The 17,997-nt window shown below is 31.6% G+C and overlaps 2 protein-coding genes across 3 annotated transcripts; both read right to left on the reverse strand.

Moving 5' to 3' along the window:
* Positions 1-5,478: 5,478 nt before the first annotated feature.
* On the reverse strand, positions 5,479-8,165 carry LOC114193727 (AT-hook motif nuclear-localized protein 15). Of its 2 annotated transcripts, none has more exons than XM_028083650.1 (3): positions 7,621-8,165; positions 6,246-7,210; positions 5,479-5,993 (listed from the first exon to the last, which is right to left on the reverse strand). In XM_028083650.1, the coding sequence occupies exon 2, from the start codon at positions 7,160-7,162 to the stop codon at positions 6,293-6,295; it is 870 nt and encodes a 289-aa protein (XP_027939451.1). In that variant the 5' UTR covers positions 7,163-7,210; positions 7,621-8,165; the 3' UTR covers positions 5,479-5,993; positions 6,246-6,292. The 2 variants fall into 2 exon arrangements, with proteins under 2 accessions (XP_027939451.1, XP_027939443.1); XM_028083642.1 differs by having other exon boundaries at positions 7,557-8,165.
* A 6,515-nt stretch (positions 8,166-14,680) lies between these two features.
* On the reverse strand, positions 14,681-17,744 carry LOC114183193 (tropinone reductase homolog At5g06060-like). Its single transcript, XM_028070124.1, has 5 exons — positions 17,533-17,744; positions 17,133-17,340; positions 15,908-16,124; positions 15,701-15,807; positions 14,681-15,154 (listed from the first exon to the last, which is right to left on the reverse strand). The coding sequence occupies exons 1-5, from the start codon at positions 17,733-17,735 to the stop codon at positions 14,960-14,962; spliced, it is 930 nt and encodes a 309-aa protein (XP_027925925.1). The 5' UTR covers positions 17,736-17,744; the 3' UTR covers positions 14,681-14,959.
* Between the last annotated feature and the right edge of the window lie 253 nt (positions 17,745-17,997).

Consider the following 17,997-nt stretch of genomic DNA (forward strand, 5'->3'; position numbering starts at 1 on the left):
TTATATTAATCTCACTTGTTCATTGTTTATTTTTAATAACAATTTCCTTAAAAATTTCATGATAACATTTTTAAATATTTTCATTTCAAACGACATCATTTTTTACGTTATTTAGATTAACAAATTAGTAAAATGATAATATTATTATATAGGCATTCACTAAATTCCAAGTAGTTTTGCTCACTATAAGATGACGTTATATTACGTTTTATTCACTAACATCATCTTATATGTTATATGCACCAAGGATGAATAACTGAAACTTTGACAAATTTAAAATATTTTGTTTTATCCTCACTGTTACTTCGATAATTATATCTTTGGTTTTATCATCTATCTCAGGACTTTATGATAACATCTCGTTAAACTTTATAAATTTTTTATATAATTAGACCATTCATACAATTCTCCAAAATTAATAACATTGTCACTTAGTTTAATTTTAGGTTTTCACCGATTTTTCTCGGCTCATGTGCTACTACAATTACATGTGTTCATCTGCTCACGTATTATCATATAATTATTGTAAAAGATTAAAACTAAACAAACACAAAAACAAGAAAGGATAAACTAATATATTTTATAAGAGGCATTTAAGAAAAAAATAATCAAATTTTAAACATAGCTAAAATAATTCACACTTATTATCTCAAATTCAAATCAGTTCTCCTGGCTTAAACAAATATTTCATCAAATACTTCGTTTGAGTGTTGGATTAAAACTAACTCAAACAATCAAATTTAACCCACATTATGGCTCTATCTAATTCATCACCACATTTATCAACCCAACAACTTAAATAATAAATCAACACATATGACTTAGTCCAACGAGCTCCAAATCAATCCACATCTCTTATATCATCTAACAACACAATTTCAAAGACTGGTGTATTGAATAGACTTATGAGACTCTGCACCTATCACACTTACTTCCAAATTACCCAAATTATAATTACAAGATTAACCTCACTAGCTCCTTAAGTATGATAATCTTTATAGTCTCACTCATGGAATCACATTGCACTACACTTTGACATACATACAACAATATCAATTCAAACAAAGTTCACAAAATCTTATATTTTCTAAATGCATTCTCACACACTAAAAATACTGTGTACCAATTACATATTTCATTAATGACATAAAATTCATTCTCAAATTGCTCAAAAGATCAAAACACATTAAATGATTCTTGTTCTATTGCATGTCTAACATAGAGATTCCATTTCATCATATATATTCAGTTGTATTAGGGTTCATAGAGGTTGATTCCCCCAAAAGTTGACCAGCGAGACCTATCTTGCCCACCTACTGCCAAGTCAGTGAGTTCTCTAACTTTGGAGTTGTCCAATGAAAATATTCTTGCATAGCGACTACCAAGTCAGTTACTCTTTGACTTTGATTTCGCCCAAGAACGTAATTCCTCGATCAACGAATTTGCATAATTTTGCAAAATGTAATTTTGCATATTCATACTATTCCAGTCCTGCCAATCTAGTATAACAACACTTATAAAGATCAGAATACATCAAATATCAATCCTACAACATTCTTGAACTCAATTTAGCATATTTGCAATTCAATTCAAACAACATTCTCAAAATTTCATCAGACAACCAATTCATACAATTACAAAACCTAGCCACCCAAATTCAATTTGTCATACTCATAAGACGACTCAATTATTCAATTCCTGTGCAGAAGATCTATATTTCAGCAAGAAAATTCATGTGTAGTGATTAGCTATGAAATTTAACAGTATTGTTGTAATAAAAAGAAAAAAATGTTAATGCAAAATGAAACTGGATTGGGTTTGACGAAAAAAATCAAGCTTCCAACTTAACCAATAATAATAATAACGAACTAAAATCTCATTTTTTCCTAAAGTAGCTACTTAAAATAATCCATTATTTTAATCAAATCCTGTATACGATTAAAACTTTTAAAAGTAAAATTTAAAAATAATCAGTTCAAAAAAAATGCAAAGTTATGGTCCTGATTTGATTTTTCGCACTACATTTTTTTTTATAACTTTTCTAGTTTGATTAAAATTTTCTATAGTATTGTTTTATAACTTTTTGTTTTGAAGAATATTTTATTGCTTGATGTGAATTTGTGATAAAGACTTGTAGCTGTTTTTGGTGAAATGAAAATTTAATATTTGACCAATAAATAGCAACTTTATGATGGCTATTGGATACCATAAAAAGAGAAGAAAATAGTGACTCAATAGTGTGAGTACGAAGGTTTTGTGCATTTGTCTTAATTTTATTTAATTCCGCTTCTTGTCTATTTTTTTTTTTTTGTTTCAGCCTATAGAAGACCTTTTACTTAGTTTAAACATGATTGTGAAGACCAAGGAGTGACCTCATTCTCAATTTCTTTCAAGTCTCCTTAAATTTATTAAAAATAATACATAAAATACCTTCTTGTTAATTGAAATCGATGAAGAGATACGGAGAGAAAAAAAAACAATAAATTCAAACCGATGAAGAGATATAGAGAGAAAAAAATAATAAATTCATGTAGTCATACGAAAAAAAAATTCAAAATATGTAGTAGTGGTATGTATATATATAACTAACTAAAGTTAGTTCATTCTTTATGTACATCTTTTTATATCATAGACAGTTATTTTTTTATACGGAAGGTAATCTCAATCTCTAATCTTTTTATATGGAAAGTAATTTCAATCTCTAAGGCTTATATTTTATTAGTATTGAATCTCTAAAATAAGTTTTCTTGTTATAGATTTCATCCCATTGTTGTATAAAAACAAAAAAAAGTATAAGAAAGTCATTACTAAGATACTTGTGATCGGAAATGATTTCGTAAAAAAAAAAGTTTATCAATAAAAAAGGAATTTACCATTAAGGAGAAGATTATTAGAAATTCAAAAATGAATTTAAGTATGAATTAAATTCGTGTCACATTAATATTATACATTAATATTAGATAGATGTTATCATTGTGAGTAATGTATGTGTGGATAACATGTATGATTATGGATATATAGATACGATAAAAATTAAATTTGCTACTGCATGACAATAAAATCAAACAGGGTATTTCTTATAATCTCTAAATAGTAAAATAGAAGAATGTTCATCTCATTGCTGAAATACTAATCTCACATGTTACACATTTTTCGTTTTCCATTTATTTTTATCACATGATATCTTCAATTTATCAATCATTTATGTCTTCTCTTCATTTACATCCCAGTCTATAATTTGAATACGATATCACTAATATAGAATTTGAATACGGTCACCTCGAGTGTTGAAAGAATAAAAATAAATAAGTCATTCCTCTGAATGAAAAATACTCGCATTGTATGCATGCAATCCAATTGTTCCTTTTTTCTTTCACCTTAATTTTCACTTAACTTTTCTCAACATTTTCCTATTTCACTAAATAGCTTGCTACATTCTATCATTTTTTTTTTCCTGTGACCATTAGACCAATCAATTTTTAATATATTTCTATTTTCTTCCTTTCTCTTTCATCACAAAACCAAATCACATTTTATCAGAGACAATTATGTTATCAGTAATTTACTCTAACTATGCAAAGAAAAAAAAAACCTACTATAGAAACATTTGAGACGATCATAGTTAAACTCTGGAAAGAAAAAACTGAATTCCTTTGTAATTCATTAATTGATGTAAAAAGGAATATATATTGAGAGGCATTATCTAAAGTTTTCTGCCATGCATGCCAGGTGTTTGATTAGGTAAGAGGGCAAGCTCCCCTATTCGGTCAGAGTAGAGGCATTATCTTATCTCCAGTTTTCTATCACACACATACATGCGTGCCAGGTGTTTGATTTTAGGGTTGCCACCAACCCTCACCATGGACTGGTGTCAACCCTCCACCGATCCATGCTCGGTGCAAGATCTTGAACCAAGACACACATGAACTTCCTTTTATTTTTTGGGTTACAATTACAAGGAATGCCAAAATAAGCTTTGTATAAAATGATGATTAACAGCGTAAGTCTACATATTAGAATGAAATAGTTACCAGACAATTCCTCTGAGATGATTCAGCAGCAGTTAGTCACAGCAGAGACAAAAAAAAGCAATAGTCAAGGGAATCGCAACTACTACCTAGCTAACATATATACGCATTAATTCATGTGTATTAATTGTTCCCACAGGTTTATGTGTGTTACTTATTCACCAACCTAACATTCATTGTACGTTGCTTGCATCTGGAAATCAAGCAAAGTAGATAAAAGCTAGTGGAACCTTCAGTGAACAACAATTTCCTTCTCCCAATAGAAAAAGTTTTTTTTCATGACGAAAATTATTGATAGAAAGTTGATTTCTATATAATGGTTTTCCCAATCAATAACTCTCCAACACGTCAATTTCTTAAATGTTGAACAGATTGCGATCCAACAAATGAGTATCCTAAATAAGCTTTAACCACATACCTACGTACTTATCTTGTGTGGGGGAAGGGGTTGTCTTTAGCAGCTACCATTTTTTAGCCAAGGGAGGATGCATTTGAAAATATTGTTTGCCTATTTTAGTGGAAAACCAGGCTGTCATCTGAACTATTGCTCTAGTGGCCTAGGGTTTTATTTGATCATATTAGACAAACTTAACCCCACTAATATTGTTAATTTACATGCTTGAATTTTCAATTTCACGAAATGTGTGTATCCTTCTCTGTTTCCCTTATCACTTTCATACCCTACAAGCCTACAACAAACATCAACCAGACTAGGACACATGCTGCAAAGATACTTAATTGGCCAAGTATTATTCATATTTCATGCTCCTCAAGGAACGCTCATAGCCATGCTTACTCCATTCATCACTATATCACTCCCTAAATCACCTTAGTTTCAACAACACTACAGTAAAAATGATGGATTAACACAAATTTAGAAGCAAAAAGATGTGCCATGTGAACAGCATCACAGAAAGATTACAAACGTTCCTTTGTTTCTACTCCTTTACAACGGTACAAAAAAGAAAAAAAAAAATACTCTACATCTTATTCATTTGGTTTGCATAAACTGGTATAGTACATATCTGACAAAAGTTAAAATCGATCGTTCTAGATTGCACTTAGAACAGTATATTTTTTCAATTAAAATGTATGACATTTATACAGTGTTAACAATGCGCAAGGATTTCAACCACACAGATGAAACATGAAAGAAGTTACAGTTTCTCCACATTCAACATTTTCCAAAACATGCGAAATGAGAATATATAAAGTGTCAAATTGACGAAGAAATTGAGCAAGAAAGCAAGCAAAAATAAGATATCAAAAGGAACACCTAAGGATTGGTACAAGATATTGAACAGCCTCGGTCCGATGAATACCAAACATTTAAAAATACAGTGGACACATGATGCGACCCATTCCATACTCGATAACTATTTTCTAAAAAAATTATGAAATGATGCTGGCTAGAGGAGTTTCTAAGCACGAGTGACACAAACCGAAAGGCGAAGAGCATAAATAATATTATCCATTATGGGGTCCAACTTTAATGGGTGCAGGTTGTTTCTGAGAAAATACTAAAAGGCAAACCCCGTAAAACCTATAAAACAAAAACAAGGGGTACTACACCGAGACAACATGAAGCATAATAATGTTGACCGAGTTAACCAAGTATGGTCTATTCTAAAGTCCAAAGAAACAGCATGAGAGTGATTTGATTCATTCAGGTAAAGGGAGATGAACCCGACCATATCACTGTCACCCCTTCCCTTCTCTTTAAAGAAAAGTTTGTTCCATCTCCATATGAAAATGTAGCAAGTGCAAAAACATTCAATGCGGCATAGACTCCAATTAATGCCATTTCCACACTACAATTATCCATCAACTTCATCTACTCAATGAAGTACTAAATGTTACTTGGAAGAGTCAAACAACATGTTTGCTTACCACAAATTCCCGCACAAAGCTAGCTAGCTCCACTCTCTTATTCTGGACCATTTCAAACTCCATCCTTATTATTACCTACACATAATCATAATCAAACTCTTCCACCAAAAAATAGCAGATCCATTAGACAGAAAAGAAACAAACAAATAAGCAAACCAGTGCTACTACAAAGTGTCTTAAAAGATAATAACCATACTAATAATAATAATAATAATAAAACATCTACTTGACTCGAGTGTCTTTAAGAAGCAAAAATTAACAAAACGAACCAAAAAAACAGCCTAGTCTTATGCTTACAAAGAAAAACCGTCAGAAAAATTAACATACTTAATTCACATGTCAGTAAGATTAAGCAAATCCATTGTTGCTGAGGCTCAGAAGGAAGGTGGAGGACGAGGTGGAGCAGCTCCCCAAAACACATCATGAGGCATGTTCTGACCATTGTGTAGCAAATTAGGAGGCAAATTATACATGGCCATTGAAACTTGTTCACCTAAACCCTGAGATTGTTGTTGTTGCTGCTGCTGCTGCGGCGGTTGCTGTTGCACTTGCATTTCCTCTTCACCTTGTTCATCCTCCAGCGGCAGCCTCTCATAAGTAGCATTGGCGAATGTGGCGGCGATCACCATCACCGGCCCGGAGGCCACCAAAGAACCCGCAACGGTGCCGCCAACGACCTGCCCCTGCCCTCCGGCCAAATAGACGGAGAGTCCGGTGGCGCCAGGGGGCGAAGGAGAGGGCAAAAAGGCGCCGGAGAGGGAGAGAATCTCGAACCTTCCGTGGAGGGTGATGACTCCCGCGGGGGCGGCGGGTTGGCGGAGAGTGACGTTGGTGACAATGCCGCTGCCGCTGAGGACCGACACGCCGCGGTGGCGGCGGTTGGCGAAGGCGGCGATGCTCTCTGCGACGTCACTGCCGCTGGCGATTTCCAGCACGTGGCTTCGGAGCGCGTTGGGGCTTTCTTTGGTTATGACAATCGGCGGCTTGGGCTTGTTCTTGGAACCGGGAGGTCTGCCACGTGGCCTCCGACCACCGCTTCCGGGCTCCGAACCTTCATGGCTTCCGAGGTTCTGGTTCTGGTCATCTCCGTTGTCCCTGCTGACCTCTTCCTCCGTGGTGTTGGTGTTGGCGTTCGTGTTGCTGTTGCTGCTATTGGTCGGAGTAGTATTGGCGTTGTTATTGTTCTCCATCAACTCTTGCTCTCTAATCATTCCCACATTCCCAGCCCACCACCGATTCGCCATGTTCGACTCCAACCCTTTATTTTATGTTCAAAACTCAAACCAGACAGACTGATAAAAAAAAAAAAAATAGACAGCTCAGATCTCTGTCTCAATTAGACACGAAAGACATGCTTTTTGCATGTAAACCCTAACCACACATGTAAACAGGAGTAGTCACATCCACCCAATTGAGAGAGTGTCGGAAAAATTAACCAAGGTGAAGAAGCAACAGGAAAACTGGAGAGAAAAAGGGGTGTATAGAAAGTACAGGAAAAGATAAGAGAAGAAAGGAGTAGTTGAGGTTGAAGTTGAAGGAGGTGTTTTTTCTTGACAAAAACGCAGTGTTTTCGGGGGTTGTTGTTGCAGCAGAAAGGATATAATACGGTAATATGGTAATATGCTTTTGTAATTGTACCTCAATCTATGCCACTAAAAGGGTCAGATTAGTACGGGCAGAAGATGGAAACAGTGGGAAGTACCTTGAGAGTGAGCGGGGTCCTCTATTGTTCTTTTTTATATATATATATATATATTTTATGTGAGAAAGAAAGAAGATGATGGTAGCAATAGCAACAGCAATAATAATGGTTGTGTTATGTTATGATATGCATTAAGAAGAAGTAATATTGGAGAAGAAGGGTAAGCGGTTTTGAGGAGAGAGTGGTTTTGGGGTGTCCCCCTGGTAAGCGGTTCCTGTGTTGTGTTCAAAGTTTTCAACTTCCGAAGCAAGCAGAACTCCATCCACTTGTTGATGTTGTGTCACCTACTCACTCAGCTTCGTTCAAAACAATATTAGAGAGAGAAAGAGGCGAAGCAAGTTGCGCGAGATATGCAAGGAAAAGGGGAATTTACTCTGCTACCCCTGTGCCTTGGTGGCTTGGTTGGTCAGGTTAGTGATTGAGGAAGTGGTACTTGCTAGCATGGTGGCTGGAGTGACGCGTGGGGTGGGCCTTCCACGCCAAAATCAAATGCATTGCTTCTCTTCTTCCTCTCTTCCCACTGTTCCTGTGCTGCATACTTCTGAACTCCATTCACTCTTCTACTTCTCCCAATACTCCCACCTCTTCAGCATTTATATCACAACCTTTCTCTTTCTCTTTCTTTTTCTTCTTTTTTAATCTATTGCTCCATCACATACTATGCATTCACTGTTTACTTCTACCACTAACAACAACAAAACCTAGTTAATAATATAACATGCATTGTCAACTTCTCATGGAAAACTCCATGTTTTTCTTTTGGAATCATCGCAGATTTAAAATAACATCAAACCATTAGTACATCGTTAAATGTTGTCAACAGTTAACTGGTGTATTTAGAGTATGCATAGGTTATTTCAGAAAAATTATATTTACTACCTTCAACAATCAGAAAGTACTAAAAAATGTAAACTTTTTTAGTTGGTTACTTTTACATCTAGATTTTGGTTAGAGTCTTCATATATTTATTAGGAGGAAGAGATATAAGTCAATTCAAGGTCTGATTTTACGATTATGCAGGTTCAGAAAATAGAAATAGTTGGCTAGAAATAATAATAATAATAATTAAATAAAGATCAAAGGTGTTTGGTTACAGTTTATAAATAACCTTGAGTGGAGCTTAACTGTGATTAAAGTGTGTTTTGTGGGTGAGAGTTTAGTGTTGTAGAGAAAAATAATTACTTTGTGAAGTTCTGAAACAAATAAAAATGAAAGAAAAAAGAAAGGAATAAAGAAAGTAATAAGAGGGCGGCAGGAGCAGGAGTGGGGCACATCAATGTCTGCAAATGGCGACAAAAATAACGAATGCCAATGTCTCTGAAACATCACCGCCAACATTATTTCTTTTCTACTGTCCCTCTCACAGGGAAATTTACTTCAGAATCAGTAATCATTTTTTTATTATTATATTTTCAAGACAGTAATTATTTTATGTCTACCTTTCAATTTTATCAACTCAGTCATGAATATTACTTCTTTTTTTTTTTCTCATCAACAACAGGCTGATATAGTAATAACCAAAATGACATTGTGTGTACAGTGTATGAGTTGTTGAGATAGCTAGTCCTTGGTTTTGTTTGTTTTGAGCTTTGAATGAAATTTTGGTGTGTGTGTTGTGAATGAGCATGGGAATTGGGATCACTGCCACCAATACGTAAGTAATGATGCCACTTTGAAATGAATCTACTGTAAGCCATCAAAAAAGTGAGAATGGAACCAGAAAAACATATCGAATAAAACACATCTTATAACAAAGTAGATGCTTGTCGAAAAGGGACTAAATAAAATGCCATAACATGTACAAATAAAACATGTTGTGTATGTAACAAAAAAAAATTGGCACAATGGGTGTTTAGTGTCTTTATCTAGGCCAATGCAATCCATGATCCAATTTTGGTGTATTCATTGATGGTCATTTTCACATCGATCATCACTTCATCAGAGATTTAGAAACAAATAGCAGACATGTAAGTTTGTTCCACCACTGTTATCTTATCTCTATTCAGACGTCAACTTCTAAATTTTTCTTTTTTTTTTTATAAACTTTAAACCAATAATAATAATAATAACATAATATAAATAAAATAATATACATAAATTGTATCTATCTTATATTATTCTTTTTTGTTATCATTATTGTAAGTATTATTATAGAGTTGAAGAAGTGTTTATAAATAATCTCTTTTCTCAATCATTCTTTTCATCAAAATTATTTCAATTCAACCGTCTATTTAGACTATGTTGATATCCTAAATACACATGTCTCAGACCCATGACCCCACATGCTGTATGAGACAAGATTCAGAAAAAAAAAAAAAAAAAACTAAAAGCTATTTGATAAATGGGTATATTTGGTAATGCTTTGTTAGTCTTTAAATAAATAAAGTGAAAGAAAAATAGATCAATGGTGGTTTGGATTAATAACCAACAATCAAAATAAATTAAAAAACTTAAATCCATATTTCATGAATGAACTAATCGAATAAGGTTAATTTTTCCTAGCTATATATTGAAACCCTATATATGGGATAAGATTAGAAGTAATAAGTTAACATTTTAAACTTGTTCTAATTAAAAATACAAATAAATTTCATAGTTAAGTGAAATAAATAACCTGTTTTTCACTGATTTAAAAAACTAGCTGACCTCATCCATGACTAAAGTTGAGATATGATAAAATTGTGAAGAGATAAGTGTTTTGGCTAAAATTCAAATACAATCAAAATATGGAAGGGTAGGGATAAGTGGTCTCAAGATTGGTTAGATAGGGCCTTTGAAAGCAACACCATGGTACCATCCTTATCCATTTTCATAACATAAATGAACAAAACTGAGAAGTCAAGTTTTTGAATATAACCATGGCACGTCACTAATAGCAGTTGAAGTAAAGATCGGTGAGTTGGGTTTCCGTGAGAACACTATAGATAGATTTGATAGGAAAAACTTGTGGAATTTTCTTTTTTTTTTTAACTGAAGGAAAAACTTAGGAGTTTGGTTTGAAATTTGAAGGCTGAAAAATTAGAAGAATAAATTAGTCAAACAAGTGGTGTGCAGCATGAGGTAGCATAACGTGAACGGAAACCTGGTCTGGTTGGTCATCAAAAATCCAATTGGCGATAAGCTCCAAACAGCTCAAGGATTTCCCTTACCATGCAGTAACTGGTGTACATTGCTTTAATATTTCGATCTTATAACACTTTTTTTCTGACAGAAATGATGTTGAAATGACATAAAGTTTAAAATATAAACTTAAATATAATTATTTATAATACTGAAACCTTTTAAACTATTTTTTAAAGATAAAAATTATTTTCTTAAACTTCCAATGAAATTATTTATCTATAAAAAGAGGATCTTTTAGTCATTTTTTTCTAGAAAAGTCACTAAAAATTATATTAAATTGTTATAATAAGTTTATTTCATTAGCCCAAATACCTAAGAATATCATCTCCAAATTTAAGAAGGTCTTTATCATATAGTAAAAATGTTTAATCTAATAAAATTAAATGAAAATGAAAGTATATAGGTGGAAAAATGACAATTAAAACAACCTACAAATTAAAATAAAAGCTTTCATGGAACAAAAATTATAAAATAAAAAGTGTCAAAGTCGTGCTTAGAAACAAAGCTTTAAAATATCATAAGCATAATTTTTTTTATTTATTTTGAATATATTTAAGTAGAAATGACTTGAACATCTTTGCAACATATATAAAACTTTTCTGTTTTAATAAATTTTAATTGTATCAATATACAAAATTTTTCATGTACCTAGCTTATTTGATTTGTGAAAAAAAATATATTACGATCAATAATTGCTTTAAAAAATATAATAAATATATTTTACTCCTTTAAAAGAACAACAGATAAAATCATATTTGATTATGTATATACGTTCAGGGTACCGGTATGCCCACAGTTTTAACAACAGTAAAGTAAGTAATTTTTTATATAATTATTATCACAATAAAAACATAAATATTTTATAAATATTTTATAAAAAAATCATTTGTCTTTTCTATATTTTCTTACTTGTATGAGTTTAATTTTCATAATTACCGATTAGAACTATTATTTATTGTTTATTTTGATCAAGCAAAGAAATTATTATAATTTTAAGGGTAAACCCATATTAAGAAAGTAAAAATGTATTTCTTAAATTTAATTTCCATAATTGTAAAAATAGTTAAATTGTTATTAAACCATGGTTATTACTATTTATTATTTATTTTAATAACTATGATAATTATTACAATTAACAGTTACAGATCTCTTTATTAATTTTTTTAGATATGTCAACCTGAATGAACCAGTCTTGAATAGAAAAACTCATCATTTAAAAATGTTCTTCTTTCATTAATGAATTTATTTTAGATTAATATTATTTTTATTTTACTTTTACCTTCTACTTTTAAAAAAAATATATTATATTATAATATTAAATAAAAAGACTAAATATATTTTTTTCTTTCATTTAATAAAATTTGAAATTAGTTTATATTCAAAAAATTTACACTAATTTAGAGAATTTAATTATTTTAACTAAATTTTATTAAATTCATCTAAGTTATTAGATTAGAAATATTAAATAAATTTATCAAAATCCAAAATTTTCTAAAGAAATTAATTCTAATTTTTAAAATAGAATAATTAGACTAAAAATATTATTAACATCTAAGATAATAAATAATAATAGTATAAATTTTACAAAACATCGTAAAAATATAAAATTTATATAAATTAATAATAATATTTCTCTCTCTTAACTTATATATAAGGAAAATTGATTGTGAACTAAATATATTTTTTGTAAATACATATAATCTAGATAACAATTTTAAGTAAAAATTTGATTCAATTTAATAATATTAAAAACTTTAGTATAATAAAAAAATGTAATTTGAGTATATAAATTTTAATTCATTAATTTTATTTAAATCTTATTAATAATTAAATAAGTTAAAGGCATTTTTATTCTTAGATAAAATCTTGTATTTATTATTCAAAAAAAGTTAACTTTGATATATCATTAAACATAGAAAACCCTTTACTCTTTGTTTTTTTAAACTCGAAATCTTTAACTTCTTCAAATTTAATTTTAATGAATAAACATGTATACTTATTTGTATTAATCATTAGCAAAGTTTAAAAAGAATTGAAAAGAATTCAAATTATACTAAAAGTACAACTATTTATTGTACTAAAAATAAAACATACCTATATTCATTATACAAAATCAACTGTTTGGCCATAATTTTATACATATAAGAGAAGTTACGATCAAGTTCAATAAAACATGTAGGATCTTTCAAATCTTTAGAATTTAGGATTTTATTTTCAAATTTTTGTATTCTTTTGTTCTATAAATAAAAGTTGTTAGCTATGATTAACTTTGGTTAGTAGATAATAATGATGTACCGATATTTCAATTTTTGTCATGTATCTGTATTCGATAATTATTAATATTTATCAATGAAGTATTTAATCTATAAAGCAGCAATACTTTTATAATGATAATAATTTATAATTTTTTATTTAATATTTATCATATTTTTTAAAAAAATTGTCCACCTTTTTGATATGCATATATAACGTATTGTATCTTATTAGATACGTGTCATATCCGATATACGTATCGTATCCGTGTATCATAGGTAGAGAGTAACATGTAACAAAATATAACAATTCGGTTTATTTTATCCTAATTGATTATCAATTCGCTAAAAATGAAACAGGTTGAAAATCTTGATTTATCCTCTAATAAGAATGACAAGGACAATGTCGGATGGACTGTATGAGCCGGTCCCTAAGAAAAGTGAGGAGTTTTTGAGACTACAAGCTTGCTTTGGTTTGTCCGTATAAATCATAGTTTGTGCGGGCCAACAACAGGACGAGATATGTCGACCCACATAGTTTGCATAAATTTAAAGTGCGAAAAAAAATTACATGTTTTTAATATTAAATGAAAAGTGAAATACTTTATGATGTAATAATGGTGATTTGTAATTGTAATCATTAAAAGTGTATAAATATAAAGGTTATTAAGTAAGCACTGGTATAAATGTGTGAACCTAGCCATTATATTTAATAGCGCTCATAATTTTAATAAAAAAATCTTAATAGTCACAACGAAGAAAATCAAGATTCAGAAAGTAGAATTGCTAATTTGTTTTGAATATTTTATTAGTTACACTAAATTTAGTTTTTCTTAATGGAATACATTAAGCTTGTTAATTTTAAATAACAAGATTAAAAAATAAACAGTTCATATGTAGACCAAATATTATGCATTGGATTAAAGAAATTGACCTGCACTTTTTACACAAAACTCTGACAGATGTTGTTTAGACAAAATGTGGAACAAACCCACACTACCACCCCCAATTTTAACACACTAGGAGTTTAAATCAACCCATACTAACATATCTATGAACCATAATTTACTGTCACCCCTAATATTAAGAGAACTCACCTCATTTTAGTAATCAATGTACATGCCCTATGATAGATATGGATGATAACGTGGGCTTAACTCAGCAAATAAGTCGGCTTGTCAAAATAATATGCAGATCGAGCTATTAAGTCCGTTGGCTTGTAAAAATCCGACTCACATAACCCGTAGCCAGCGTAAAATAGAGGTGAGATACGACGAGTTGACCTGTATAAAAAGAAAACAAATTTATATTTGTATATTTTACTTACTTTTCTTCTGAACTTTTGTGTGAAAGTTTCAAATTTTTGCACAAGTGAAAAAGATAAACTTTATGTATTTTCTGAATATGAAAATCATAAAAATATTAAATTATCAATTTATCATTCAACTCTCAACAATTTTTGCTTTAATTTTGTATACTTTTTAAAAAATTTTAATTTATTAAACACCGAAAGCTTTATCATAAAAAATTATAAAAAAAATAACCAACAAGCATTTTACGAACCAATGCAAGATAGTTCTAAATGGCCGGCCAAAATTGCCACCCATAATGATAGAGGTTATCTATATTTTGGTATAAGATTAATCATTATTAGCGATTGGTTCCATTTGAGATAAGAATCAAACTTGTTGGAAGATCTGCATTTGATTCAGTCAGTGACAGATGAAGCGCAATAATGATGCAATACACAGTGTTAAGGCACTTGGCAGTAGTTCGACACTAATAGACAGATATCTTGAATGATGTGTAAGGAGCTCCTAGCGCACCCATGATGTTACAATGATGGCACCGAATATGACTGTCTAAGTTTTTAAAAATACTAAAATAATTCAATCACCAATCAAAGTGGCCACTGCTTCATTCACATAATCCAACAATAAAAAAGTTCATTTGGCTTCAAGTAATTAAGTAATTCTCACGCTAGGTTGAAATCCATTCACTGTAAATCCTCCATCAACACAAATAACTTGTCCAGTGATGTAAGAAGCTGCTGGCAAGCAAAGGAAAGTCACCAAGGATGACACTTCATGTGCTTCTGCAATTCGCTTTATTGGCGTTCGAGATATTATCTCGTTAACAATTTCCTTATTTGCAAGCACCTGCACATAAATGATAAGAATTAGCATGCTAACATACATGACATGTACAGGTATAATTCATCAGCATTTGAAAAGCAAGGACAAGGCAATGTACTGTTAGCACAAATACTCATGTGCTCTCTTAGAATTTTGGATTTGGTACTAAATTAACCTTAAGGTTTGGAAGACTAGATAGACACCTTGCATACAAAGTTTACAAGGATATTTTAATAGATTCTGATATCATCTTATACATAACTGGATTTAATTCAACCCAAAAACTAGCTTAAGGGATGAAAATTCTTATCCCTCTCCTCTCAACTCATATAGTATTTTTATCGTATCTCTCCAATATGCACACTTATGTCATGATGATTGCGTTGGACCTCTCAACAGTTTTTAACATTAACCCACTTCGATGAGGTATCTCAATATGCAGGGTAATTAGATTTCCTTAATACTCTTATGTTGCTGAATACACAAGTTAAATAAATAATTAACCAATCTTCAGAGAAAAGACCATTAGCCCTCTTGGAACAGAAAATAAACAGGGTGAAAGAGCATTACAGGTTCTGCAAGTGGTGTTTTGGTATACCAGGGTGCAACACTGTTGCTCCTTATATTGTCTTTGGCCCACTCACATGCAAGATACTTGGTAAACTGATCAATTGCAGCTGAAGAAAACAGCACCATGAATCTATTTCGTCAATATATTTCAAAATAGTTTGCAATCTATGTTTGAACGGGAGATGACATAATTACATATCAACACACCTTTAGTTGCTGCATAAATGGCTCCAGAACCTACACTTCTCTGACCTGCAACGGAGGAAATGAACACAACACTTCCATTTTCAGATGCTTTAAGAAGAGGATGTGCAAGTTGGCTCAGATGGTATGCAGATTCCAAGTTAGTTGCCATCAATTTTGAATATTCTTCGGTTGTATACTCTATTGTTGGCTTCCTCACATTTGTTCCAACATTATTCACCTAAGCTCACAAGATGATCATAGTAACAAAACTTATCATGTGCTGAAATCTTGCCCGTAAGAGAAACAAGCCTAGCTATTCGAACATTATTAGTTTTAACAGTTTTAAGATGAAATAATCCCAAAGGGCAAAGTTATAACTATGTTTTCAACTATTAAATATAGTGTGCAGATACTAATGCTCCCTACAGGATGGATTTGAAGCAACAATAAGAAAGCCTTCTTCATGCAAAATACATCAAGAAATTGCAATTATTTATTTATTTGTTTTACAAGCCAGTAACCACTTGCAAATTGAGTGCATGCAAGACGAGATAAGGATGGAAAACAAACACTAGCACATTGAGTGTTTTGTGATAATGTTAATACAATACATGATACAATATTCAGCAATACACATCATACTGAAACTCCTGTTTGAATTGAAATACATGAGATCAAACTCTAACAAATTCAGTAACTAGTATCCCAAAATAAAATAGAGTCATCAATACAGCAGAACACCCTGTTTATCCTGCTACTATCCTAAACACAGGCAGTGCTGTCGAGTTGCATCAGGCTACATGACAGGGTATGTAGAGGAGCTCCAAAATGTTTTGAAACTTAACACAAATAAACAAATTAGAAAGTGGTACATTAATTCACTTTTGACAGTATAGTTTCCTTAATTTTAAAGGTACTATCTTGAGCTGTGTCATATTATAATATAATCACAAACTCTAAGATTGTATTTACTCAATCAGAACAGTTAGATGAAGACTCATATTTTATCTTGACAAATCCAATTTTAAGATATGTATTTAAAATGAGAACCATTTGATCTTCATCCAACAGATCTATTCGTGAATACATGAATGTTAGAGATCGATTTCATGAATTATAAATTAGAGATGACATTTCGTAAAACTGAAGGTTATCGTGTCTACTATTCTAAACTACTCTCAACAGAAATACAAAACAAACTATTCCAATTTCCGAATATATAAACAAAGAAAGAAGAAAGACTCACAAGTATGTTGAGCGTGCCGTTGAAGGCAGAGGCCACTTGTTTAATGAGGCTCTCTCTTTGGGCTGGAGAAGACGCATCACAAACCGAACCAGAAACCGAAAACCCCTTCTCTTTCCATTCCTTTAAACGTGCATTCAGCTCCTCTTCATTCCTGGAACAAGTGTACACATTGGCACCAAACTCTGCCAGTTCCTCCACCACAGCATGCCTGAATCATCAGTGAAACCACATCACACCCATAAAAAAGTAGAATGCAAAGATCGCAACTTCAAGTCGTTTTAACAAACCCCAGAATCAAGAAATCCAAATCAATTCATGCAACTAATGAAATTCACAGAAAAAGAGAGTAAACAAAAACGTATATAAAGAAAACGAGGAACAGATGAAAGAAATTAGGAACCCGATTCCACGAGTGCCTCCAGTAACGAGAGCAGTGGTTCCCTTAAGTGACCATCTTGAAGCTCTGCCACTACCCTCTGGGTTCGCCATTGTTGTTTGCGTATCTTGGTGATTTCTGACCATGAAGATAAAGAAAAGTGTTTTTATCTTGTGCGGAATCGACAATGTTAGATATTTGGGGTGCTGATGTCCATATGGGCCCATTTGTGGACTTTGTTTGTGTGTGTTGTAGTCACTGCTGATTAGGCAAAACAGAGAGAATACTTTTGGAAAAGGATCAGGAATCAGTTTCAATTAAAAATATATTAAATATGATTTTGATTCCTCAAAGTTTAAATAAAATTTAAAATTAGTCATTTTTTTTAAATTTTTAACTAATTTAATCTTTTATCTTTATAAAATGCGTAGATTTAGTCTTTTTAACCAAATTTTGTTATGGTTATTTGACGTTTCAAACGTATTTCAT

Source organism: Vigna unguiculata, chromosome 1 (genome assembly GCF_004118075.2).
Source record: "Vigna unguiculata cultivar IT97K-499-35 chromosome 1, ASM411807v1, whole genome shotgun sequence".
Lineage (NCBI taxonomy): Eukaryota > Viridiplantae > Streptophyta > Magnoliopsida > Fabales > Fabaceae > Vigna > Vigna unguiculata.